At 39.5% G+C, this 27,003-nt stretch overlaps 3 protein-coding genes and 1 long non-coding RNA gene across 8 annotated transcripts in view; 2 read left to right on the forward strand and 2 right to left on the reverse strand.

Moving 5' to 3' along the window:
• LOC310731481 overlaps window positions 1-2,753 on the reverse strand; it is a 137,365-nt gene extending 134,612 nt beyond the window's left edge. Inside the window, exon 1 of the long non-coding RNA XR_014535212.1 lies at window positions 2,632-2,753. This is a non-coding gene — a long non-coding RNA (uncharacterized lncRNA). The remainder of the gene's footprint in view (window positions 1-2,631) is intronic.
• ccdc175 (coiled-coil domain containing 175) lies at window positions 583-17,470 on the forward strand. 3 transcript variants are annotated; one of them, XM_083551057.1, is made up of 19 exons: window positions 583-890; window positions 3,112-3,197; window positions 7,014-7,125; window positions 7,228-7,363; window positions 7,864-8,092; window positions 8,287-8,409; window positions 9,450-9,559; window positions 9,637-9,718; window positions 10,706-10,842; window positions 11,779-11,889; window positions 12,120-12,191; window positions 12,281-12,416; window positions 13,682-13,813; window positions 14,510-14,648; window positions 15,009-15,088; window positions 15,951-16,103; window positions 16,189-16,291; window positions 16,438-16,481; window positions 16,597-17,470. In XM_083551057.1, the coding sequence occupies exons 4-19, from the start codon at window positions 7,287-7,289 to the stop codon at window positions 16,759-16,761; spliced, it is 1,893 nt and encodes a 630-aa protein (XP_083407183.1). In that variant the 5' UTR covers window positions 583-890; window positions 3,112-3,197; window positions 7,014-7,125; window positions 7,228-7,286; the 3' UTR covers window positions 16,762-17,470. The 3 variants fall into 3 exon arrangements, with proteins under 3 accessions (XP_083407183.1, XP_083407182.1, XP_083407181.1); XM_083551056.1 differs by lacking the exon at window positions 583-890 and adding an exon at window positions 1,418-1,574 and having other exon boundaries at window positions 16,597-16,853; XM_083551055.1 differs by lacking the exon at window positions 583-890 and adding an exon at window positions 1,418-1,574 and having other exon boundaries at window positions 16,438-16,853.
• On the reverse strand, window positions 17,251-21,750 carry jkamp (jnk1/mapk8 associated membrane protein). Its single transcript, XM_083551123.1, has 8 exons — window positions 21,426-21,750; window positions 20,816-20,895; window positions 20,017-20,171; window positions 19,627-19,833; window positions 19,281-19,462; window positions 18,708-18,784; window positions 17,931-18,398; window positions 17,251-17,834 (listed from the first exon to the last, which is right to left on the reverse strand). The coding sequence occupies exons 1-7, from the start codon at window positions 21,427-21,429 to the stop codon at window positions 18,180-18,182; spliced, it is 924 nt and encodes a 307-aa protein (XP_083407249.1). The 5' UTR covers window positions 21,430-21,750; the 3' UTR covers window positions 17,251-17,834; window positions 17,931-18,179.
• Window positions 20,196-27,003, forward strand: gpr135 (G protein-coupled receptor 135). Of its 3 annotated transcripts, none has more exons than XM_083551092.1 (2): window positions 20,196-20,728; window positions 23,272-26,316. In XM_083551092.1, the coding sequence occupies exon 2, from the start codon at window positions 23,577-23,579 to the stop codon at window positions 24,915-24,917; it is 1,341 nt and encodes a 446-aa protein (XP_083407218.1). In that variant the 5' UTR covers window positions 20,196-20,728; window positions 23,272-23,576; the 3' UTR covers window positions 24,918-26,316. The 3 variants fall into 3 exon arrangements, with proteins under 3 accessions (XP_083407218.1, XP_083407219.1, XP_083407220.1); XM_083551093.1 differs by having other exon boundaries at window positions 23,504-26,316; XM_083551094.1 differs by lacking the exon at window positions 20,196-20,728 and adding an exon at window positions 20,920-21,307 and having other exon boundaries at window positions 23,272-27,003.

The raw sequence follows: 27,003 nt of genomic DNA on the forward strand, positions 1-27,003 counted from the left end.
TCACTGCATTACACTCAGCCTCCTCCCCATACACACTGCATCACTGCATCACACTCAGCCTCCTTCCCATACACACTGCATCACTGCATCACACTCGGCCTCCTCCCCATACACACTGCATCACACTCAGCCTCCTCCACATACACACTGCATCACACTCAGCCTCCTCCCCATAAAACACTGCAGTGCTGCATCACACTCTGCCTCCTCCCCATACACACTGCATCACACTCAGCCTCCTCCCCATAAACACTGCATCACACTCAGCCTCCTCCCCATAAACACTGCATCACACTCAGCCTCCTCCCCATACACACTGCATCACACTCAGCCTCCTCCCAATAAACACTGCATCACTGCATTACACTCAGCCTCCTCCCCATACACACTGCATCACATTCAGCCTCCTCCCCATAAACACTGCACTGCTGCATCACACTCTGCCTCCTCCCAATTCACACTGCATCACACTCAGCCTCCTCCCCATAAACACTGCATCACACTCAGCCTTCTCCCCATAAACACTGCACTGCTGCATCACACTCAGCCTCCTCCCCATAAACACTACAAAAGCCTTGTAGAGGAAACATTTTCCAAACAACCAGACAGCAATACAACAAAAGAAAGCATCAGACAGACACACAGGAAGCACGTAATACATTCAGAAAAACATGAGAAGTGTGAGACAGACAGAAAGATCGACAAAAAGAAAAAAATATTTCCAAATCAATTTACTGACACAGAATAAAGAAATCAACTCGCATGTAGTGGAGAAATTAATAACATCGTTTAATAATGGTCCAGGGAAGGCAGCTCAGAGCAGAAGTCTAATGACATCTGCGCATGTGCAGGATTCAGTCCGTGGAACAACATCGCCCTCTAACGACCAGGTAAAGAACAGCACTCTTATTTACACAATAATATCTCACAAAAACGTGCGCTTTTCCGAATCCCCCTACACACACTCACACACTCACACACACACGACAATCTTCTTCAAATAAAAAAAATAATCTAAATAAATCTATAAATAAATCGCATTTCTGTTTCGGATTACTGAATCGGGCATAATATCATTGTTTAAAAACGAATAAAATGAACCGAATTATGTTGTTTTCACTTCGATTCATATTTTAATTGTGAAATGGATTGCGTGCGGTTTTATTGCATTTAAAAGCACTTTTTTTATCAGTTAAAACGTTTTTATCTTTTTAACCACCTGTTGCTTACATTGTTGTTCTGTTTGCATGATTCATTTGTATTCTGTATAAATAAAATCGCATAAAATACAAAATAAAATGAATAAAATACTGAGCTCAGAGCGGGGTGTTCAGGGGGCGTGGCCAGAGCGCGTGCGGAATTGCTTTGATAGCGCCGCCGGGGAGGGGTTTCCACGCCATGACAACGCGTCCCGTACACAGGACCCAGGTGGAGCAGAGACGTGGAGACTTTCTCCAGCCTCCATCCAGCTCAACAAACTTCTCACTTATTTCTCCCTGTTTCTGTCATGGCCTCGTGTTTAGTGCCAGACTTTCCAGCTGTGAACGTTGCACTGGAACATCTGGGCGACTTGGGTAAGATTATTCAAAACGATTTCATTCATTAATATCGTTTTTTTTTTCACTGCTGACACTAAATACAGCAATACACACTCCACCAAGAAGGGAATAAAAATCATTTCACTGCAGTCCTGCGTGCAGAGATAAAAGTTGTACTCATTATTAATTGTGTTAACTCGTTTCCTACAATTACAGAAAAATTGGATGCATTTGGACATACTGGGATCAGAAATCTAATCTATACTGCATGAGAAAAAAACATCTGTCAAAAAGTGAAAACTAATGGTGTAAAAATCGTAATAAAAAAATAATTAAATATTTAAAATAAATTAATATATATATGAATATATTAAATTATTACATCAATGCAAAAAATGTAATTATTATATATTTATATATTAAATTATATGAATGCAAATAAATAATGTAGAAACCACAATCCTATTCACTACATGAAAACATGTGACAAATTAACATAAATAAATAAACTGTGTAAAAAAAAAAAAAAAAAAATGCACGAGTATAATAATGACCCACATGTAAAAACAAATAATCAAGTGGAGGAAAAAGTTCACTTAATGCAAATATAATGCATAAAACTACAAAACATAACATGCAAACTCCACATGTTTGAATGTCCAAGGAGAAGGTCGTGTGACTTTTCCATGATGAAATGCTGAACCCTCATCATATGCTTCAGCAATTACACAATTAAAATATTCCTTTGTTCAAAAATCAAGAGTCTGGTGCTGTGCATTTTACAGTGCATTCCATAATTATTTGTCTTCGCCCCAAAATATATTTTCAAAGGTCGTGTTACAAAATCAAATCTACCCAAAATATCCACAGGTACTGAAGGAATTACCCAAAGTTTGCTTTTTATACAAACATCATCATAAAGATCACGAGGAGTCTTCAGAACAATTTCTACACTTTTGTTGAAAGTCCTACAGGAGACCATGACAACATCAAAGAGGTATGCAGAAACTCTGAAGCAGCTGAAGAGCTCCACAGTCATGAGAAGAAGTTGTGGTCTAGTGGTCAAAAAACTACATTCAAATAACCCACCTACCTTTGAGAAGCAATGTTGCCAGATCTTGAAAATCTGCTCCAAACACAGCCTTTAAACAGCAGCCATGCAAATCCAATGCAGTCAATTTACACTTACTTAGATCTATTTATATATGATAATCCAGAAACTGAACAGGAATGGGGAAGTTCTTAGCTGACCCCTGCTGGTGTGGAGGTGTCCTGTCCTGCATGTATCTTTTATACAATCACAATGGTTCTGATCTATACATATTGTGGAAAAGATTAACTTAAAATAGAGGAAGCTCTTTTTTATAGAAATTTCCTTCTATCCCTGATGCAAACATTTGCCAGATGTTTTTACCTCTTACTTTTAAACAAGGGTTTGATCTGTCTGATGCTAATCTTTGCACGCCATTAGAATTCTGAGCATATTTGCTTTTTTTCCCCGAAGCTCATTTTCTCCTGAGTGGCTCGGGGCTTATCTGAACTGATGGTGTTGTTTTTGTTTGTACCTGTTTAGATAAGCAGCTGAGAGCAGAGCGAGTGTCATTCAGTCAAGAAGCCAGCCATCACCTGAGCGAGATAGCAGAAGCCATTAAAGAACTGGTAAAAGAAATAAATAAAATAAACATATACAAACATCATCCCCATGTTATTGGTGTGACTGCTTTATCATCATAACATCTCCATTAGTTCCTCTGTGGAGAGAAGGTTCAGGGGGATTTAATAACATGCTGGATTTAACAGGTTAGTGTTTCTTTAACAAGAAGGTGCACTGCATATTTTGTGTTCTTTTTGGCCAAAATTACAGGAATAGTTAAACTAAAAAGTACACAGCTTCCACTACACATTTACGCCATTTGTTAGATGCCCTTATCCAGTTCGACTTAAACTTAGCATTCGAAATCTCCATTTCTTAAAGAGCTTGCAGTTGTATCTTAGTGGTGCTGGGATTTGAACTCATGTCCTTCCAATTCAAGGTCCAATGACTTAATTTAGATATATCCAGGGTTGGGATACAGCAATATTTTAACATAGAATACTTTAAGTATATAAACATAAATTACCAAATCCAGCAGCCGCACCACATATCAAAATAAACTACTGTATTTTTGTATGTTAAAAATATACTTTTACGGGGGAGCATCAGAGGAGGGAAGTATACAAATACTTCGTTACTGTACTTCAGTAGATTTTTCTGGTATCAGTTTTTACTCCACTATTTATTTTTCAGACAACTTTTTACTTTTACTCATAAAATTTTTACACAAATATCTGTAGTTTTTACTTCTTACATTTTCAAAACAGACTCATTACTTTATTTTTAATCCATTGATTTGGTGAAATATTTTTTTTATTTTCACTGTGCGCCGATTTCAGCCGAACAACCGATTTCCTGTTACTGCGCGTCTTTTTCAATCCGCTGGTGTATAAAGTCCTGACCCTCACTCACCACAGATGTAGACTAGTTTATGGAGATAAGAATCAGCAGACAGAGGGAGTCAGTGATGAGAACATGACTGAGAACAGACACATTCCTGATCATCATCACCTTTCTCTGCTTGTGTTCTATATGTGGATCTTCAGCCTGGATACATTCATTAGGTAACAACATTTTAAATTCGTTTTGTATTAATATATATAAATATAGTTTTGCTGGTAAATCATGGTATATCAGTGGTGCAGGTGTTGGAAATGTGGTTCTTGTACCTGAGTCACTTCTCATAGACTTCGAGTAACTGAGAGAATGTACAGGAAGGAGTTTTGACCCTCAACCATCATGATCTAAAAGAAAACAGTGGTCTCTTAACTATAGAAAAACCAAGAGTCCAATAAGCAAAGTCTTGTTTGCCACCCCTCTGGTAGTGTAGTGGTTAGTGATGCGGTCTCTGCTATCTGACTCACCCGGTTCAATTCCTACCCCTTAGCTATCCTTTAAATTGTTTAAAAAGTTTTATAAAAGAACCAAAAAAGGTTCTAAAAATCAGGTTTTTGCAGGAGATCCTGTGGCTCAATTGGAAGTGCTTTGACTCTGGGTTGAGAGGTTGCTGGTTCAAACCCCAGCCAGGGCTCAAAGTTAAGAGTGTGGGAGGTTCCGGTGACCGTAGTGAGGAAGGTGTCAGAAATTGCTGCGTGGAAGGTCGGTTGTAGACGGTTTCAGAGGGCATATCCTGAACCAGGGCGGAAATAATTCCGGCGTCTGCCCCCTGGTAGCTGAGGGGGTTATGAAGCAAAAATGTATGAACTTAGGCTCCTGGCAGAAATTTATTTTAATTTTTTTTTCTAAGGCTGTAACCCAGCAGGGGTTCACAGAATTTGTTCACAGTCACCCACTCCATTGCTCACCACACACTAATTTCCACACAACTTACCCAGTGTGGGGACAAGCCAGATTTGAACCAGCAACCTCTGAGCTCAGAGGCAAGGCTTTTACCACAAAGCTATCAAGTCCCACAACGCACCTTCTTTTTTGGGGGGGTTTAACCTTCGTTTCATGCTTCAAAGCAAGTAATTCAGACCAGAAAGGAAGACAGAAAGCAGGATTCGAACCCTGAACCCCACCAACAGCAAAATACCAGTCTTAACCCACTGAACCATTAGGAAGGACAGGTTATGCCAATTGTTTAGTGCAGGTCTATTTTTTTTTTTTTAAACCATCAACACAAGAATATAATGCTAAAGACAGACTTAGGAAGCAAACCCATATCGTGACTAGCAGGGACAATGCAGGATTTGAATCCTGATTCACGCCATTAGCGAGGCACCAGCATTAACCCACTGAACCATCAGGAAGGATTAGAGCAGGTCTATCTTTCTTTTCAACCCATTAAAAACAAAAATATATCCCTAAAGAAAAATGTAGGAAGTGAATCCTGATCGTGACTGGCAGACAGAAAGCAGGATTCAAACGCTGATCCTTACCATCAGCGAGGAACCAGCCTTAATCCGATGAACCATGGAAGAGATCAGACTGGGAAGCATGTTTAGATGAGGCACAAGCCTTAAACCACTGAGCGACCACTGCTGAAAAGCATGTGTGCTTTTTGGAGGGTTCATACTTTGTTTCATGTCAGCGCAGTAAGAAAGAAGGCATGTAGGACTGGCTTTGAAACCTTATCACCAGTGTGAACTATATTAAGGACCATGTTCAGGCACAAGCCTTAAACCACTGAGCTACCAGAAAAAGTGCTTTTTTTTTTGGTGAGGTTATCTTTCATTAAAAACCAGGAAATTAATCCAACACAGAAAGGACAGAATTGAAATGTTTTTAGAGTGGACAAGGTCCAGAAGTTTTATTTACCAACACAGCAACCACCAGCACAAGCAGGAATCAAACTCTCAAACTCATCCTCGTGGGGACCCTGACATTAACCCACTAGGCTATCACATCCATCCATCCATCCATCCATCCATCTATCTATCTATCTATCTATCTATCTATCTATCTATCTATCTATCTATCTATCTATCTATCTATCTATCTATCTATCTATCTATCTATCTATCTATCTATCTATCTATCTATGATGTGAGGTCCAGTTAACAGCTAAAACATGTAGCAGTAATAACTTGAGTAAAAAAGTATAATCAGTACTTCAACTTTTACCCGAGTATTTTAAAACATGAGGATCTGTACTTCTACTTAAGTAAAGGATGTGTGTACTTTTGCCACCTCTGGGGAGCATGAAATTTCTTTGCAAACCTTCCATTGACCTGTTTGATCTATTCTTCACTATTACACACTGACTCAGTTGATTAGGTAAACAATGTTTGATAGCAACAGCTTTTCTCTGGATGAGTCGCACAATAAATCTGACACATGCACCCAGTTAATAGATCAAATATTCACATATGTATCCCTGTGATCTCCCAGATGAAGGTCAGTTTTAAAGTAACCAGAAGTTTAATGTTGAACAGTTTGTGAATGAATCATAAATGTACTCTAATGTAGTTACCTGGTGGTTAATAATAAAGGGCTGCTTTACATCAGTAACACCGAGTCAATGACCAACAAGTCGTTCAGAAGAAAACGACTGATGGCACCTGCATTTATAGCAACTAGTTTCAAACTAATTATTCATTTGATTGTTATTCGTAAATATAATAATATATTAAGTGTCATGCAGTCATTCATGCAGTGGGGTGCAAAATCATGGTCCTACTAAACAGCTACATTTAGGGTACAATATTCAGCAACAAAATATTTATTTATGAATCATTGGACTACAATCATTGTAGTATTTTGATACAAATTATGAAGCCATTTTTTTTAAGCTATCCTCTTTCATTTTTTACTTGATCTACTGGGTAAATGTAGCTAAGTGCACAGAAACTAGTTTGCAACCCCAAAGAAATAATCTTCAGGTGTTAAACACGTCTCAGACGATTGTCTCTCGCTTTGTTCAACATCATATCATTTAGGAGGCCTCCAGAAAAGCCGCACACGAGGAACTCGAGGTGGAAACGATAGAAACAGGAAAACTGCGCCATCAGCTCCTGAGCCAGCATGACAGTACAGCAGCTGAAATATCAGGTACACCAGCAGCATTGAAAGTGTATTTAATCAAAACCTTATCCCTGTAGACAACATTTTCTGGTTTATAAACAAAGCAAAAAGAGTATCGTCGATTTGTAGCTGCCGTAGCCGCCGCCAGGGACGCAAACGCGGCCGAGATCGATGAACTCCAGCTGGAGATGGCGAACGTCGTGCAGGAAATCGAGTCGATGGAGAAAAGACGGGAACTTCTGGAGAAACAGAATGTTCTTCTTTTGTGAGTAGTATTAGCAATCACACGATAGCATGGACGTATTAGTCATACAAAAGTTGAAATCTTGAATCTGATTGGTCAGAACATGTTGATTATTTTAACTTTAATATAATGAAATTCTGTATGAGAAGAAAAGATGGCTGACATTGACGCAATAATGCTTATCCTTGTTCTTTCTGGGCGGGTATGAGGTTCTTAGGGTTTTTTTTTAAAGGGAAAATAATTTTTTAAGTGTAATGGTTTAGGACAACAATAAAATAAATTTGCATGAATGAATGGTCTTCTGGTTCATCTGTATCCTCTCATCAGGTGTGTCTTTAACTTCTACAAGCAGCACTAATTCAACTGATCAGGCACTAATGGTTATAACCACAAGGTTGTGAGTTTAAGTCCCATGTTAGATGTCAGATGTAAGGCTCCAATCAGACCAATCAGGCTCAGTTCCCTGCTTCAGTCAGAGTCTTCACTTCATTCTGAATAAATGGCGATCAATATTTCGGTAGACCAGAGCACCAGCGTCTGAACATCGGCTACACCGAGCTCCTCGAGCAGCTCAACAGGCAGCTGTCAGAGAAAGCCGATACGCAGATCTCGCTAAACGAAACGAGGAAAGAGACCCAGTCTACGAGGGAAGAGATCTCACGAGTGCACTCAACCAGGAAATATCTGCAAGACAACCTGATGGGGAAGAGGAAGAATTTCGAAGGGACAAAAAAAATGCTTGAGAAAGAGGTACGAAAAGGTTCTCGTGAGCAGTCGTTTTCTGTAACAGCTGCTCTGTCGGGGGTGCAGCTGCAAAAAAAAAAAAAAGTTTAAATTAATTAACGATAATAAAACTCTCGGAGAAGTGATGTGTGTCATCCTAAGCATAGCAGTAACGGCTTCATTACCTTCATCACGATTTTTGTTGTTTGTTTGTTTTGTAGATTGATGAGATGATGAACAGCATTCAGGAGCAGGCCAAGACAAACACCGAGCTGCAGGAAGAGCTGGACGTGGTTGTAGCCGAGTTTGTGAAGAAAGAGAAAAGAGCTGATGGACTTTCAAATGTAAATCTCAATGCATTTAGGAACTACAGTCCTTAAAACACAAGCATGTGAATAAAAAAAATCAATAAATAATTGACACAAGAATGTAAAGAAGGTGAGGGTGAGGGCCGAAAAAAATCTAGCAGGAGTTTAGAATATAACCAGTCCTGTGCTGCTGTCTTCTAATAAGAAGAAAAGTGGATGCAAGTGCAGATCTGCTCAGTAGCTCCTAGTTTTATAACCACAAATGTCTGTAGAAAGAACATCACTCATAATCTTACACTCCAGTGCTCATATTAGTTCTCTCTCTCCAGTGTTCTGTATTGTTTAGGTTCCCCTTTTGAGTCTGGTTCCTCTCAAGGTTTCTTCCTGAAAACATCTAAGGGCGTTTTTCCTTGCCCACAGTCTCCATGGCTGTTCATCAGGAATAAACACACACCGTTCACCTTCACTAAACTTGACTTGTCCTCTACATCTGCCTCTTTCACCCCAACCACCTACATGTCTTCCCTCACCACATCCATAAACCTCCTCCTTGGTCTTCCTCTTTTCCTCCTTCCTGGTGGCGCCATCCTCAGCATTCTCCTACTGATATACTCCATGTCCCTCCTCTGCACATGTCCAAACCATCTCAATCACACCTCCCTCACCTTGTCTCCAAAACGTCCTACATGCGCTGTCCCTCTGAAACACCACCTTTGCAATAATGAAAATATGAGAATGTAGCTAAAGACAAATGATGTTAAACAGAATGAGTAGCTTCACCTCTCATATCTTCTGGTCCGCGTCGTTAGTTCTTTTGTGACTCCCATTATTATTGTAACGATAAGGTCAAGATTTAAAGGCAAAAAAAAAAAACCCTGATCTATTGCATTGTGTAGAGGAAGAAAAAAAAGATGTAAGACCCAAATATCTTTCCTTCCATCTCTTTTATACCATAAAATTCCTAATTTTATAACTGCAAATCAAATCTGCCTTCCAGCTAAGTAAACCTCAGTAGGTGCCCTCTTCAGCGAGCTATTTGTCATCTGTTATAATTAAACCTTGGTTTGTATTTTTAGCGCATCTCATCATTAGAGAGAAGCTTGGTCAGACTGAAGACGTCCCAACACAAACACGAAGATCAGATCAGGGACAAGACTGAAAAATCAGACCAGCTCACTCATCTAAAGTAAGCCATCATACAAAGCTTCTCCTTCAATTCCTTCTTTGTTCAGCTTTTCATTTCGATTTTCGTTTTATCGACAGAGAGCTCCGTGAGAAAGAGTTCCAAGAGCTGAGAGATGCACTGAACCTGCGGCTGCTCAGCCTTCAGGAGAACATCGCAACGGTACGAAATGTGCTGAGCAAACTTTTAAAGCATTTCCTTTTTTTCCTGCGAAAAAGAATCAAAACACTAAATCCCGTCTCTCAGATGTGAGATTTAAGGCATCGATTTGCCGCCTGGGCCAGATCTCGCTGAGCCGTGTCTTCACACTGAGTGTTTGAAAAGCATACCTTCAAAGGTGCGTCGTGTAGAGATGACCTTTAAGCAGAGACGAGGATCGGACAGGACCACGGCTCACGCCAGGTGACTGCAGACCATCCACTCTGAGCTGGCTACACGATAAACCACCACAAAATGGACTCGGATAAACCTTCAGATGATCTGTATGGATCACGATTAGCTCGATATTGTTTCCAAGATAGAGCTGGAACACACATCTCATAAGCAATGTTTAAGATATTCACATCATGCTAATGTGTGTGACATGGTCATGGTAAAAAGTTACAAGATTTATTTTATCAGCCATGTTGTGGTTCCTCCACAAACTGTTAGAACAAACTTGTAGACACACAATTGTATCAGACGCCTTTGGATGCTGAAGCATGAATATTCCTTGCACCTGAACTAGAAGACCCAAACCTGTTCCAGTATGGTAATGTCCCTGTGCACAAAGCCAGCTCCTCGAAGATCTGCGTTCAATGCGTTGGATTTGGTGGACGATCTCATGCTATAAAGCGCTAACCCTATCGAACACCTTTGTGTGAACTGCACACCAGGAACCTCCTCGCCTCACCTACATCACTCATAACTGCATAATCTCCACAAAATCTAGAGGAACATCTTTCCAGACGAGTGGAGTTCATTATAACAGCAAACGAGGACTAAATGTGGAATGGAATAGAACCTTTATAGTGTTTATTCTTTTATTCAGTATTATTACTAATGAAACTATATTTTATATTTATTAGTAAGGAACAGCCGTTCACTCACCAGTCTCTCTCTATTCTCTCAGTTGATGTTAATAAAACTAAAATTCAGCTTTGTGTTCAGGTGGAAAGGCAGATAGAAGAAGAGCAGAAGGAAAACGGCTTTCGTCTTGAAGCAGTCTCTGAGCTTTCGTCTATTTTTAGAGATCAGAGGGAAAAGGAAGACGATGTGCAGGCGGAACGCAGCAGCCTGAGCACAGAGTAACTATCAGCTTATAGACTTTATATACCTGCTCAATAAATTCATTTATTGGATGGTGATTGGTCAGGAGGTGTTGATTTGTTTTCTAGAACAGAAAGAACAGAAGCTCTGACAGGAGAACAGCTTTATATTGATGCGCTTGTTATTACTAGGTGGTATCAAAAAGTTGTGAGGCTAGCGCCTTTTACAAGAAAGTACTTTATTTATCTATGTTTCCTTTCGAAGCGTGTGGAGCAGCTTCTACAATTCACGCCAGATCGCACAACGGTTTTATCTTCATCTGGAAGAGTGTGAAGTCCGCAGGAGCCAAATCTGGCGATTAAGGTGGTGCAGAAGTGAGATCATGTTGATCATGCTCGTGTTCAGAATCGCACCGGTTGCACTGCTCCCGATCTATACAGGACGATGTCTTTTGGCCCACTGGCTTATGAAGGTCGGTGCTCCCTGTGACTTTGCGTGCAGCCTTGTGCTGCCATCTGTTGGCATTTTACAAAACTAATCTTTAAACTTTTTGATACCACCTCGTATACATTATCGTTGCTATAGCAACAGCATGTTTTTTTTTCTTTTTTGGTGTAAAGTGGTGTTTTCTGTATGGAGATGTTTATATAATATTAATAGAAAGTTTCTCCAGTGTTAGAACTTTGTAACAGTTCCTTGTGACGTTAACATGTTTCTAAATAACATGTTCTACAATATCAACTAGAACTATATTAGACAGTGGTGGCTCAATGGTTAATTCTCTAGGTTATTTATTAGAAGGTTTGGGGTTCAAGCCCAGGAAGAGCCAAGCTGCCACTGTTGAGATTAAGATCAAGGCTCTTAACCCTTTTAGCTCCAGGGTTGCTGTACTATGGCTGACCCTGAGCTCTGAACCCATCTTCCCAACACGTTGGGATATAAAGACTTTCAAAACATTTCTATTCATTTTTCAGACTGGAAAAATCCAAGCAGAGGCTGGAAAAGATTTACGTCTCGATCGCTAAAAATAAACGTGAAATTAAAGAGATGGAGGAGGAGATGAAACAGCTTCATGAAGCCAACAGGTACGTCGTGGTTCTGCAGCATTACAGGTGCTTTGGTTTTCCCTGGAACACCGTGATCCGTGGCTGACTCAGCTGTCAGCAGAGTCTCTTCGTGAATTTGAAGGATTTGAGGAAAGTGGGAACATTTCACATCAGCAGCAGAATTATTTACATGAGCATGTGTTGTGTTAGAGTCAGACGTCATACTGATGGATTTTAAATGTTTAAATGTGTATATTTGTTTTTCTCAGACTCACTGTGGAGCTGTTTAGAAAAAACGTGGTGGAGCTCGAGGGGCAGCTGGTGAAGGAGAAGAACAGCAGGTTCATCAAATCACTAATCCATGAGAGCGTTCATTAACGGGTTTTGTGTACAGCATATTATATTTGGGTTGTTTTTTTTTATATTTCAGGGCAACACTAGAGGTCGAGAGAGACGAACTCGGGGTGCGGATCGAAAGTCTAAAAGAGCAGCATGAAGACAGCATGAGGAAACTCTGCTCAGCCGTGTCGTTACACAAGACCAGACACAGCGAGCTTGCTGAGGAGGTCAGGAACCTGCATTAAAGGAAGACATGATATTGTTTCCTGGTGTGTGTGTGTGTGTGTGTGTGTGTGTGTGTGTGTGTGTGTGTGTGTGTGTGTGATAACTGCAAGCAATATTTGCGACATATTTTCCCTTGGACTAACAGACGAATGGAAAAATCTGAAAATTCTTTTACAATAGAATTCAAAGGGACAGTTGTTGAATAAACAATAAAAAAAAATTCCAAGTGCCTAAAACAAACATTTACAGCATTGTTTAAATGAAACGAGCGTCATGGCGTTGGTATGGAGATTCTTTCGTGATACATGCTCAAAGAAAGGAGCTCTGGTTACCTTCATTTCCTGGTTTGGTGACGTTCATACACGAATCCTGCATCTGAAATGCTCACCGTACTTCTGAAGAGAACAATCTTACAGATTCATAGCTTTATTTATGAACAGCTTTTGATTTCATGATGCGTGTTTCTTGTTCTACAGCTGTCCTTAGACTTCTTATAAGACTAATAAGATCATTAATAATCTCATTATATTTACAGCATGTTGTAGGCACTCTTATCCAGAACAACGTATAATTATGTCATTATTTACCTGAGCAGTTGAAGGCCATGCTCAAGAGCTCAGAAGTGGCAGCTTGGTGGTGCTGGGATTTGAACTAATGACCTTTTGATGAAGTCTTAACAAATGATGATGAACAATCGTAGTAATAAAACGTCATCAGTATGTGCCAGTGGTAAACAAATACAGCAAAATGAATCGCACTTTGACAGTTGTGGTTTTTATGGTCATGGCTAGAGAAAGGAGGCCAACCTGGGATACCAATTTTGTAATGGCTTGAGGTGAGCGTACATAAACGTAAGCCTAGTTTACATACCGGTATTATTTTTAGCTCTTTCCATGTAGCATCTTTATTCGCTAATCAGTAAAAGATAGAATTTCTGACACACTCAGTAAAAAATCTCCGATTATCTGTGGTTAACATTCTGACAACGGTGCCTTTGAACCGTAAGACCACAAAAAACAACGACGTAAGACCACAAAAAAAAATCTGCAGGACTGTTTCACAACAAAACCGTGCAACACATTAGCTTTCGATTATAACAGAGATCACAACAGACAAAGCTGTAAAAACTTTTGGGTTTTTTTCTCAGTGCAGCGAAACATGTTGAACTTCTCGTCCGTGGTAATAACACACACACACACACACACACACACACCATAGAGACGAGATTAATAACATGTACTCCTTTAACGATGTTGATTATATTTAGAAGAAGAAGAAACTCCAAGAACATGAATCCATGAGCTCTCTAGCCGAGGAACTAACACACCACATCTCCAGAGCAGAGGAGGAGCATAAACAGATGGAAATCACCTACAAGATCGAAATACAGCAGCTCAATGTAAGGCACTAATATCTCATGTGAGGTGCAATAGTATTGGTGCCCTGCTTTTTTTTTCTTTCTACTTTATATATTTTCAAATACTTTTCTTTTATAGAAATTCAGTGCTACAGATTATTTAATATTCTGCTAAGTAACAAACCCCATTTCCAATATACAACCTCTGGACAAAAGTTTGTGGGCATCCTGTACAATTGGGTGCCAACAGTTTTGAGACGACCCACACTTGGCTGGAAAAATCAGGTGTCCCATTACTTTTGTCCAGGTTTAGCCAGTGTAAATAGAATCGCTTGGTTACAGGATTTGTTCAGGTGTAAAATATTGCAGATTTTTTTTAACCCTTTACAGCTCTCTGATGTTCCAAATATTTCCTTTTGGTTTTACTGAATATACTGAATAAAATGCTGTCAAATAAATTATAAACCGAAGGGTTAAGAAGCTCCAGTCATTTCAGACAAATAAAAAAACAAAAGGCACGCTCATGAACGGAATAATACGGAGTGTCAAATTATAAACGCGACGCTGCGACGGCGTACGTTTGTTCGGCATGCAAATTTATGCGCATGTATTGTTTCAGTTGTTTGTTGCTGAAACTCCTTACAAACACACACACATACACACACACACACACACACACACACTCAGTCACACACACACTCACCTGAATAAAGCATGTGTCTTATGTTTTTTTGAAAGATGGAGGCCGAGTCAATCAATCGAGCTCGACTGGATGGAGAAAAGGAGCTGAAGGATCAGGAGCTGGAGCTGTCCAGAGTTGAGGCTCAGTTTGACATTGATCTTTTTCAACATCAAGTCCTCATAAAACAAACAACCGGTACACACACACACTTTATTTTAATAAAGGTTGTCTTGTAAAATCTAACACAATATTAATCCAATCAAGACAAAAAGACTGAACATAACACAAAAAAGAGCATCCTGTGTATTCACGGACATGCTGGGCACAAATTTGCTGGTGTTGCTCTGAGGTGGAGTAGAACATTTGCTGGATTTGCGGTTGTAGAAAAAAAAGAAATAACCAAGGTTTTGGACTTGAAGACAAACAGACAGTTTAGATGTTTATTCAAAATTTGGGTAGATTTCATTATATAAATAAAAGTCCATCAAGTGGGTATTTGTGGAGTTTGGCTCTTTTTTCATGACTGCTATTTCATTGATTTTCTTTTCCTTTTAGAGCTGCAGGCCACGAAAGATCACCTGCAGCTTTCCATACAGGAGGTGAAAGAGCGAACAGCAGCGATGCTACAGCCGAGGGTGAAATCACATCACCACAGCACTTCTTGATTTTGTTGTTTTTGTAACCTCGTCCAGGAAACAAGATCTTGTTCTCACCTTCAACTCTTTACTATTCATCCCTTCAATTTCTCCTTTATTTGGGGTACACAAGGTTAAAGTCAGGTAGTGATGTAGGTGAGAAGATGAGGAGTCCTGGGGTGTTTAATAGGGTTGGAGCTCTATAGAAAGAGATCTTCCACCAAATCCAACCTATGGAAAGTAGATCTTCATAGAGCATTATTTTGTGCATAAGGACATTGTCATGCTGGAGCAGGTTTGGGTCTCGTAGTTTAAGTGAAGGAAAATGTCTATGCTCCTGCATCCACTATACATTTTTGTGCCTTCAAAGACACCACATACGGCTGGAAGTTGCATGTCCCAAAACTTTGTCCATATATTGTGTGCAGAGGTGGTAAAAGTCCCCACATCCTTCAGCCATGGTTTAAAAGTCTCTGGTAAAAGTTGAAGTTCTGACTGCACTTTTTCACTCAAGTTAAAGTAAAGAAGTTTGGGCTCTGACATGTTCTTCAGTAAAAGGTTTTATAAACTAGTCTGCGTCTGTGGTGTGTGAGAGAGACAGGAAATGATACACCAGTGGATTGAAAAAGCAGCACAATGACAGGAAACAGGTTGATGGACTGAATACGGCACAATGAAAAGAAAAAATATTGAGATTTCACCAAACAGATTAAAACTAAAGTAACAAGTCCGGTGTGAAAAAGTAAGAAGTAGAAAGTACAGATATTTGTGTCAAAATGTAATGAATGAAAGTAAAACGTGTGTAATGTCTCTATCTATCTATCTATCTATCTATACACTAATATGAACAATATTGGTGCAGGAAGCTCTGAAGGAGGAGCTGCAGACTTTACGAGAGAACCACATGGAGCTCTTGCGCTCTTACAGCGAGCAGATCAGCACCACGGAGAAGAGCATTTATAAAAACGGACAAATGCTGGAGGAAGTAAACATGGAAAACAGTCGCCTACATGTGGTGGGTCGGTCGATAGTTCAGTGCACGTCATGTAAAAAGAAAAAAAAAAGTGAATTATGAATAATAACCACAGTTATGATTTTAGTGTATTGAACAAATGAAGAAGGAAATCTCTAATGCCAGGAGAGACACCGAGAAGTACACACAGGAAATTGGCTGGATGAAAGAGGAAGTGCAGTCCATCTACAGTGAGTAGTGTTTCATTGCTTTTTAATTATTTTTGATTCTGGAATAATATCTACTCGTACGTATATACACTGTTTTCATTTCTCTCATGGTCCATGTCTGCCTTAATTTTGTTCTGCTAACAGCTCAATTCCTTGTATATCTGCAGGAACTTTAGTGGATGCTTGGGTCATAGATAAACTGGTCACAGAGGTACGTTTCCCTCAGAAGCATGTAATAAAGTGTTATATTCCTCTTTTACGACAGCAACTGCCAATAGCAACGATAAACTTTCATTCCCTTCTGATACTCATCCATCATACTTTAGGAATCTGCAGAAACAGACCAGGCATTCTTGGAAGCCATGCAGGTGTTCGTTCTGCAGGTCGAGGAGAGGAAGCAGCACATTGGAGACATCAACAGCAGACTGGGGGTGGAGCTAAAGGCCATGAGCGCGTTGCTTGAAATCAACTCTCAGCAAAAACACCTGTGACGGAGAACAAACAGGTTTCATGAGAACGTTGTCTTTCTTGCACTTGCAGTTCACCTCGCAGCCAGCAGGGGGCTAAACTGACTTTAAAAACGTTCCACATCTGGACGAGTTGAATGATTTCTGTTTTGTTCCCTGAAAGAGAGAAGCACGTTAGCAGGATGTTTTATAGACAATCCACAATCTAGCCGTGTGAAAGAAATAAAACGTTTTCTGACAATCATGATATTTATTTAGAAAACATGAGAAAAGCTGCAGCAGTCCTGGTGTACTGGTGGTTTGTAAATCTCACTAATTTTGATGTATAATTATTTTTAATAATTTATAATCCACTTAGGTTGTTTTTTTTTTTGTATTTTATTATACATACAATTATGCTTTTTGGGTTCCAGAGCTTGCATGTATCTAGAGATCCTAAACATGCTTTAAAATGTATACATATATAGATATAGGAATGTGGGTGTATCCTAAATGTCATCAGGCGATAAGTCATTTATTGACCCAGAAAACACATTTATTATCCTCATATCATACATGCAAGAGTTTGAAACAGAGTAGCGTGAAAAAAAGAGATAAGAAATGTCATATGCAAGTGAATGACAGGATGAATAATGAGTATATTTCACAGACCAGCTGCAATCGAGACAAAATAGAGAAACACACACACACACACACACACACACACACACACACACACACACACACACACACACACACAGCTGTACAAATATACAAAAAGAAATGAAAAGAATGTACCATTCACTGATAATGTACATCTCAGATGAGCATTAAAGCATTGCAGCTGTTCCGTGTCTCTTGGGAGGGAAATGGATGGGGTGGTTTTGGTTCCTAACAGATGTTATTTATTATCTCCAGCATCAGTGGCTGCTTTATTGTCCATATTTTACTTATGAAACGTACAAATTATACATTTAAAGCGTCACTGCTTCACTCTTACTATTTACATTCTCACTCAACTCTTAATTCCTCTTTAAAGAACAGAACGACTTATAACATGCACAGGAACATTTACTTCCTCAGTTTAAAAAAAAATAAATAAATAAAAAAAATATATACTATATACATATATATACACATATATATATATATATATATATATATATATATATATATATATATATATATATATATATATATATATAAAAATGTACAAATGTGAATTTACTAAAATATGTAGCGAACAAGTCAGACGTCTGTTTAATTGCAAACAAAAACATTTCCCATCAGAACCTCGTTAAGCTCCGCAACGTCACGATTCTATCAAAAAGCAGCAGATTTATTCATATGTAAATTATTCATTCAGATTCAACGTGGAACTTAAATAAATCACAAGAGTTTAAGCGAGACAGACTTCCTTTTCAACAGCAGCTAAAGTAATAACACACACACCAATCAGTGCCTCAGTGTCCATTTCCTCCTTCTGATAAAATGCGATTGGGTTCGGTAAATCGAGCCGTGAGTAAATAAAAAAGTGCGGGTCCAGGAACGAGGGCCAACAGCGGCAAGTCCTGCCCGAGTTTATCCAGGCGAGAGATGGAGACAATGCCGTATGCGTGGAGGAGCCAATGACTGAACAGCACCACCAAACGCTTCTTCTTGGCCACGAGGTTCTTAAAGGACTGCAGAAAGAGAGAGAGATGGAGAGACGAAACAGTGAGGTCTTGATGTCAATAGTAGAAGGTGTTGAACATTTTAAAGAATTCAATTATTTTTTTTATTATTATTTATTTAAAGGTGAAGGAAAATATAAGATTAATAATGAAATAGCTAAATACATAAAAACAAATATTAGAGTTCATGTAACAAAAAAAAAAAGCCTCATACACCATAATACTTTGGCTTGATTGTATAAACATGAGCTATAATGTGTGTGTGTGTGTGTGTGTGTGTGTGTGTGTGTGTGTGTGTGTGTGTGTGTGTGTGTTCACCTGGATCTCCGAAGCAGACATGTACACAGCCAGAGTCACCAGCGACAGGACCAGAATGATGTATGGAAAGGCATAATCTGTTCTCACACACACACACACACACACACACACACACACACACACAGGGCTTAGCATGACTAGCCAAACTCTACATTATCTTTACATTTATAGTATTTTGGCAGACACCGTGGGCAGCTTGGTGGTGCTGGGACTTGAACTCACAACCTTCCGATCACAAAACGTTTTAATTTCACACATATACATTACAGCGCAGCGGTAGAGTCTGAGCAAAGGGTCCATGATGCAACACCTCTGAAGCACAGCTCAAGAGGCCCAAGAGGGGTGGCTCGGCGATACTGGGGCTTGAGCCACTGACCTTCTGATCAGTAACCCAACATCTTACCCCCTGCGCAAACACTTGGCCAAATGTTTTCAAGTGAAATGAAACTAAAATCTGAAGTGCTGTAGTTAATCTAAACAGAATGTCAAGCTGAATGGATAATAAAACCGTTCACGAAGGTATAGAAGGAGAGTAGGAGGGTAAGCGAGTGTTGGTTGGTGTTAAACACTCACACAGGAGTCCTCCTCCGACTGCCTGCAGCAGGGTAAGGATGGGAAAAAAGTACAGCGCAGCGTAGATGCTTTTAAATCGATCCGTCTTCCCCAAACCGCACGCGATCTTCTTCACCAGCAGAGGGCGCAGCAGCATCATGAACACCAAGCAGAAGGCGTAGTAAATCAGAACTATGGTGTAGCTGCCACACACACACACACACACACACACACACACACACACACACACACACACACACAAATACTTTTAACCTGTGGTTATAGAAAATTTATCAACATCTTCTGACCAATCACAATCCAGAACAAACACACACACACACACACACACACACACACACACACTTACAGGGGAAAGACAGCCTCCTGGGTGCAGTGCAGTGTAGTGATGTAGTCAGGACTCGGGTTGTACAGCATGGTGTACCAGTCTGAGAGCATCTGGACTCTGCAGGAGCGAATGGTCAGCTCACCCACCGGCTCGTTCAACAGCAGGGTGATCACTGCTGCCACGCCGCACTCGCACAGAGCCGTCACATGCTGCAGGACCGCACTCGAGCTGCACACAACACCAACAAACACCATCAACACCCAAAGCTTTAGAATGACATAAGAATTATTTTTGGGATAAATTTCTATCCACATGTTTAAAATGCAAAATATATCGAAAGAAAAAAAAATCGATACACAGAATTACTCTCATGGCATCACTTTAACAGCATTATGACTTGATAGGTTGTACCTTTTCTTGCCCGAGTACCACTCGATAAAGAACCAGTGCAGGACCAGTGGCAACATGGCCATAAAGCCCAGGTACAGCCAGTCATAGAGCTCTGGAGAACCCATACACTTCTGACAGAACTTCTCCAGGTTCGCTCTCTCGCCTCGTGGACACACCTGATGAGAGCAGGAAGAACACGGCACAGGTAAGAGTTCACATCATACAACAGTGTACACTATTAAACACCTTAAAGACATAGACATTGTAGTGAGTGTTTGGATAAACACAAGTATCAGCTGGATAATAAAAGAAGACACATAACACTCAATGTAAAATAGTACTGAACATTAATCATGAAAATAAAATAATTAAAATATTAATTATATTAATACTGAGGAAAATAAGAGACGCATTTAAACTAAGTAAAAAGTAACTTCAATTTAATACAAACAATTACATCCAAAACTAATAAAAAAAAAAAAGACGCTTCAAATGAACAACACGTGGTGTCAGTGATTCGCCTCTAGAGGCCGCTCTGGTACTGTATAACGCAACTCGGAAAAACTATCGCTATGGATTTTTGCCGATAGTTCCAGCAATCAACTATCGGGGCCGATCAATCGGTCGACCTCTACTTTAAACACTATCTACAGAAATATTTATTGTTCCAAAACAGTTTCATGTAACAGATCATGGAACTCAGGAACGCGACGGAGTCACCTGTGGAGCTCAGGTACACCACGTGACCTAATTATTATTATTATTATTATTATTATTATTAATAATAATAATAATAATCATCATCATCATCATGACTTACCCCACATTCTCCTTCAATAGTGCCGTTAATGAGGGTTTTCCCGCAGTAAAGGCCAGGACAGGTGGAGCTCACCGCCACGGCTGCATCAAAAACACAAACATTTACATCAAATCACAGAGGCTAATCAGCTAGCAACATGGCTAACCAGCTAGCTAACTTGACTCACAGGGTTAAAACAAACCTCTGTTTATTTTTAGATAAAAAAAGAAAACCTAAATCAATTATTCCGTTCACCAAATTGCAAAATAAAATGTAGCTGAAACACTAAACTCTGTAATAAATGTTGTAAATGCTTTGCTGAAACGGATATCTTAAAGCTAGCATGTTTTCATTTCCAACCCGTAGTTGTGAGAAAAGCCCCGCCCTTGCGCTTGGATTGGCTACTGGAAGTTTCACGCTATAAAACTGTCCGATTAAAAACTGCTCGTGCATCTTCTACTGCCCAACAACCAATCACAGGAGAGAGGGCGGGTTCGTCGAAATACGGATGTGGTAAAAAAAATTTACTTGTTAACCAGCTAGCATTACTGAACGTATTTGTTTTTGTCATAAATGAATATTTAACTCAACGGCATTCAAAAATAGGGAATTTAAAAGTATTTATACATACCCATTACAATTATGTATAGCCACCGGCTGGTGCTGAGAGAGAGAGAGAGAGAGACTGCAGGCAGAGGCGCGAGCTTAGCTAAATCCAAAAGAGTCGGCTCGTTCAACCACTTGGCTCTTTTGAAACCAATATATAATATATATATATATATATTATCTTAACCCTATTTTTCATTTAAAAAAATGCAAATATTTCCGTTAACAAGTACGGTTAGATTTCATACTGTAATTACAGGGAACAAACAATATACAATATATACAACCAGTAAAAACGTTGTGCGCTGTAAATAAAATGAACCGTTTAAGAACCGACTCTCAACGCTGAGCCGAGCAAAGTGATCCGAGTAACTGAGTTTGGCGACCCTACTTCCGGGAAATGTTTTTTTGGTATATATTTCAAAATAAAAGCTGGACATAAAACATAAAATGCACATAAAATTAAAATAAAACATAAACTATATTTATGAAAGATTTCAAATATGTGTTAAAGTTTTATATTTGTTTGGCGATCAAACTCAGTTATTAATATGGTTTAGTTTTTTATAATTTCTCTGTCATTTTTTAAATTGTAAATTAACATTGTAAATGCATGTAGATTTTCTTTTAAAATAATGGCAGAATAAATTTGGACACGTGATGCATTTTAAAAAAATATAATAATTACAATAATAATTACAAGCATATTATTATTATTAATAATAATAATAATAATAATAATAATAATAATAATAATAATAATAATAATAATAATAATAATAGCAAACTCAACCACAAGCAACTCTTATTTTGCTCTTGACCGCATTCACTGGAATGATTTTTGTTGCCTAGTAACAGCGCACGCACACGCACGCGTTCCTGTAGGACTGGCTCATTAAACATTTTTTTCTCGTTTAGTAGTTTGTTGGTTAATTTATTTTTCACGCATCTTCGGGCGGATGTGTCGCAGATCTTGTGCAGAAAAATCATTTTATAAATAATAAAAAAAATTATATAATTAGAAACTGTTGTAACGCACCCCGTCAGTTTCGTGCATTGGTGCAGTCCGCTCAGTAGCTAATCAAAACGCAGCCTGGTTGTCCCGGTAACAGTTTTCTACGTCACAGCTTTTAAAGACTAATGTGTGCAGGTTGCCATGCTATTCCTGTAAATTCCCCGTTTGCTTGTTATTGTCATACTGCCTGTGAGGTGGCTGGAAAATTTAGATTATTTATTATTTCTCTATTTGCTTGTATTTAAAAAAAACATTTAACATTACACCGGGTTGGTCTGTATTTACATCATGATTATTTATGCTATTTTATTTTTATTTTTTATTGTATTGTATTGTTTTATTTATTATGTCCTCATCTAGTCACATTTCACACTTTTTTGTACTTGTTATTCATTTAATTTTTTACATTGGAGCAATTTATATAATATTACTATGACCCAAAAGTACTTATTAAATCATTATTGTATGTATTTATTTAAAATAATATATTTTTTCATTCTCAAAAATCCATTCTGAGTTAGACATATATTATATTAATATATATATATATTAAATGTACATTTATGGCATTGGGCAGATGTTCTTATCCAGAGGGATTTACAACTGAGCAGGTGAGGGTTGAGGGTTGATCCTTGCTCAAGGGCCCAGAAATGGCAGATTGGTGGTGCCAGGATTTGAACCCATGACCTTCCGCTCCAAAGTCCTTAACTACTGAGCCCCCACCTCCTAAATATTGGTGTTTATTCTTTAAACAATATGTAAACAACAAACTATATAATCACTACAGAATAAAAGAATAAAAACCCATGTACTAGTGACAGAAGTACATTAATATCCATGTTATTACAATATTCAGGGTGTGAACCATTTCACAAATCTGGCAACCTGTGAGCAGAGTCGGAGGAGGGGAGCTGCATGATGTCCATCTCAACATGCTGAAATCAGACCGAGCTTCAGCTTCATCTGAGCAGAGAGGAAAAAGATGAAGATGAGAGTGCAGGAGGAGACGCTCTGTTTAAGAAGATCTTGGAGCTGGATGTTTGGTCCAGCTTTCATTTCTTTTTAATCCTCTCCTTCTCCTTTCTCAGGCTGAGCCTCAGCACGTTATTGTGAAAGGGATGAGTCGGTTCCGGCCGTGTGGCTGCTCCTTGATCGTGTCCAATGAAAGTGAGTGGCAGCAACATGAGCATGGCGGTGGACAACGTGTCGATTTCGGCTCTGATTTGGGAAACTGGGAGGACGAGTTCCCCGGTTCCTTGGATCACAGCTGCAAACAGCACGTCTGGAGCCGAGCCGTTGGAGGTCTCCGAGGGAAGCTCTGTGCTGTGGGGCATAGCTGTGGCTGCCCAAGCTCTCCTCCTCCTGGCCATCTTTCTGCTCTCCAGCTTGGGAAACTCGGCCGTAGTAATTGTGATCATCAAACACCGGCAGCTCAGGACAGTCACCAACGCATTCATCATGTCCCTCTCACTGTCTGACTTCCTCACAGCTGTGCTCTGCTTGCCGTTCTCTTTCATCATGCTGTTCAGTAAGGACGGTGCTTGGCTGTTTGGTGAGCGCTTTTGCATCGCCAACGGGTTCTTCAACACCTGCTTTGGGATCATCTCCACCCTCACCATGACGCTCATCTCCTTCGATCGGTATTACGCCATTGTCAGGCAACCACAGGAGAAGATTGGGAGGAAGAAGGCTATCCAGCTGCTGGTGGCTGTCTGGCTGTCAGCTGTGATTTTCTCTTTCCCGTGGTATCTCCTCCTACGGACATCGGAACACCTTGTTGTTCACAAGCACGGATTTTACCACTGCATGTACGTTTTCCACTCCGGGACGTCCCGCATGGGCACGGTCTACAGCGTGTCCCTAATCGTTGTGTGCTACCTCCTTCCATTTGCACTGATGTGCTTCTGCCACTACAACATCTGCAAAACAGTGCGTCTCTCTGAGATCCGTGTACGACCCGTCACCACGTACGCACACCTGCTCCGCTTTTACAGCGAGATGAGGACGGCCACGACCGTTCTGATCATGATCGTCTTCATCATCTTCTGCTGGGGTCCGTACTGCCTGATGGGGATCGTCACGGCGATCGGAGATTACACCTTCAACCCGGCCATGGACGCCGTGGCTGTGTGTATGGCGTGGGCAAACGGAGCTATCAACCCTGTCATTTACGCCATGAGGAACCCCAACATCTCCATGCTGCTGGGTCGCAGCCGTGAGGAAGGATACAGGACTAGGAACATGGCCGCTTATCTGTCTGCCCAGACTCGCACACGCAGAAGAACGGCGTCACGTTCGCACGCAATACGCGAGCGCTACATAACAGGGACGCGTGCCGGTGGAAACAGTCGAGTGTCATCCTCAAGCCCGGCCAATGGCGGAGAGGTGGCCATGTGGGCCTGCAAGAATCCAGCTGTGTTCTTCTGCACAGATGCACATCTGGACACGGCCACCGAGCTCGGACAAGAACCGAAACACGATACGGCGAATACCAGTCTCTGATTTTTTTCTTTATTTCCGAATGGCTCGTTAGGTTTATAAACAGTAGACTGGGTTATAAATGTCTTGATGAATTTTTACGACATTTTTAAATGTGCCAAACTCGACACCAGGGGGCGTGTGACCGCGCCACAACACTGTGGATGAAATAAAAAAGATTTTGGCCTACAGCCATTTATCGTGGGGGAGACGTGGGACAGTCTTCTCTTTTTTTATTATTACCACCTTATCATTTAAAGCACCAATTGCCGGAAATTCGCCATTCGCCTCTGTAAACAAGCAGCAAGGTTACTTACTTGTGTTGTTATAGTTGAATACGTCCTTATATAAAAATCCCCCAGATTACATGCAGCAAAAGTCTAATAACATCGTTAAAATAGAAAACAGACAAAAAACTTTCTCTGACCAAAAGCCTCAAATCTATTTTACACTGTTATACAAGGAGACGTATATGTATATGTGTCCCCGGTTTTAAACAAAAATAAATTAATTATTCATATCATGTTTAAAAGAATAATATTACAGCAAGCGTGGTTTTAAATGAGCTGTGCAGAGGGACTAAACCCCAACAACAGTTTACAATGAGGATTGCAGATCTCAGAAAACCAAAATCAAACTAAGAATATATACAAAAGTCCTAATATTCTCTTTAATTTACAGATAAAACAAGTGAAATAGTTTGAAACTTTCTTATAACATTGATTTTAACAATTTACAGCAGTTGTGTTCAATAAGACAGAAATTTTCATTGTGTGAATGTGTGAAAATCAACGTTACATTACGATGTTACACTGTCACAGTTACAATGTTAATGTGTAACACTGTAATAGTGTAAAACTGTAACACTCTAATACACTGTTTGTACTAAAATGCCATAGAGCCGTACAATATTACACTGCTACATTGTAACAGCGTTGTTATTACAGTGTTACATCAGTAGTGTTATAGTGTTATGGCATTATAGTGTTACACTATTTCACCGTTACAGTTTTACAGGTGTTTTTCTTACAATTTTATGATTTACAGTTTTTTATGGGAAATGATAGTTATAATGTTACAATTTTACACCATTGCAAAAACTATTACACTGTTACAGTGTTACACGTATAGCTTTTACACCTTTGGAATTTAAACTGTTAGTGTTATAATGTAAGATTGTAATCCGGTAAAACTATAACACTCTAATACACTGTTCCCACTATAAAGCAATAACACGGTAATAGTGTAATGGTGTAACACTAACATTCTAATACACAGTTTACACTATTAGTGCGTTACAGTGTAACACTGTTACATTATTAAACCATTTTAGTGTTTATCTGTTACAGTGAAGTGGCATCAGAGTGTTACACAATTATGCAATTATAGTGTTACAGCATAACAATTTTAAGCTATTACAGTGTCATAGTGTTACAGAGTCAGAATGTTGCACTATTACAGTGTTACATCATTACAGTGTTATGGTGCAGTAGCATTACATTTGTACAATGTTGAACTATTGCAGTGATATATATATAGTTACCTTACTGCACCATTACATTACAATATTGTACTGTTACAGTGTTTCGGTATGCGAGTGTTGCAGTATGACAGTGTTGCAGTATGACAGTGTTGCAGTATGACAGTGTTACAGTATGACTGTTGCAGTATGACAGTGTTGCAGTATGAGTGTTGCAGTATGCGAGTGTTGCAGTATGCGAGTGTTGCAGTATGCGAGTGTTGCAGTATGCGAGTGTTACAGTATGACAGTGTTACAGTATGACCGGTGTTATGATTCTCCCCGTCTCCCTTCCTCGAGCGAAAAAGCGAAGATTTCCTCATTGCACTAAGAAACAAACAGATGAATAAGAGCTGAACAATTTGCTTATTGAAATTGAAATTTATTTCTTTGATCCTTTTTAGTTGCAACACACACACATGCACACACACACACACACATTTTTACATAATATACATAATATACAATCAGTTTTTCAGAGGTATTGTGCACACAAGCATGCACGCTGATCAAAACCAGATGGACACTGGGGGTAAAAACATGTTTAGCAAACTGTTTACACAATAAAGATGTTTTTTTGATCCGACAAAG

This window comes from Silurus aristotelis, assembly GCF_946808225.1.
Source record: "Silurus aristotelis genome assembly, chromosome: 9".
NCBI lineage: Eukaryota > Metazoa > Chordata > Actinopteri > Siluriformes > Siluridae > Silurus > Silurus aristotelis.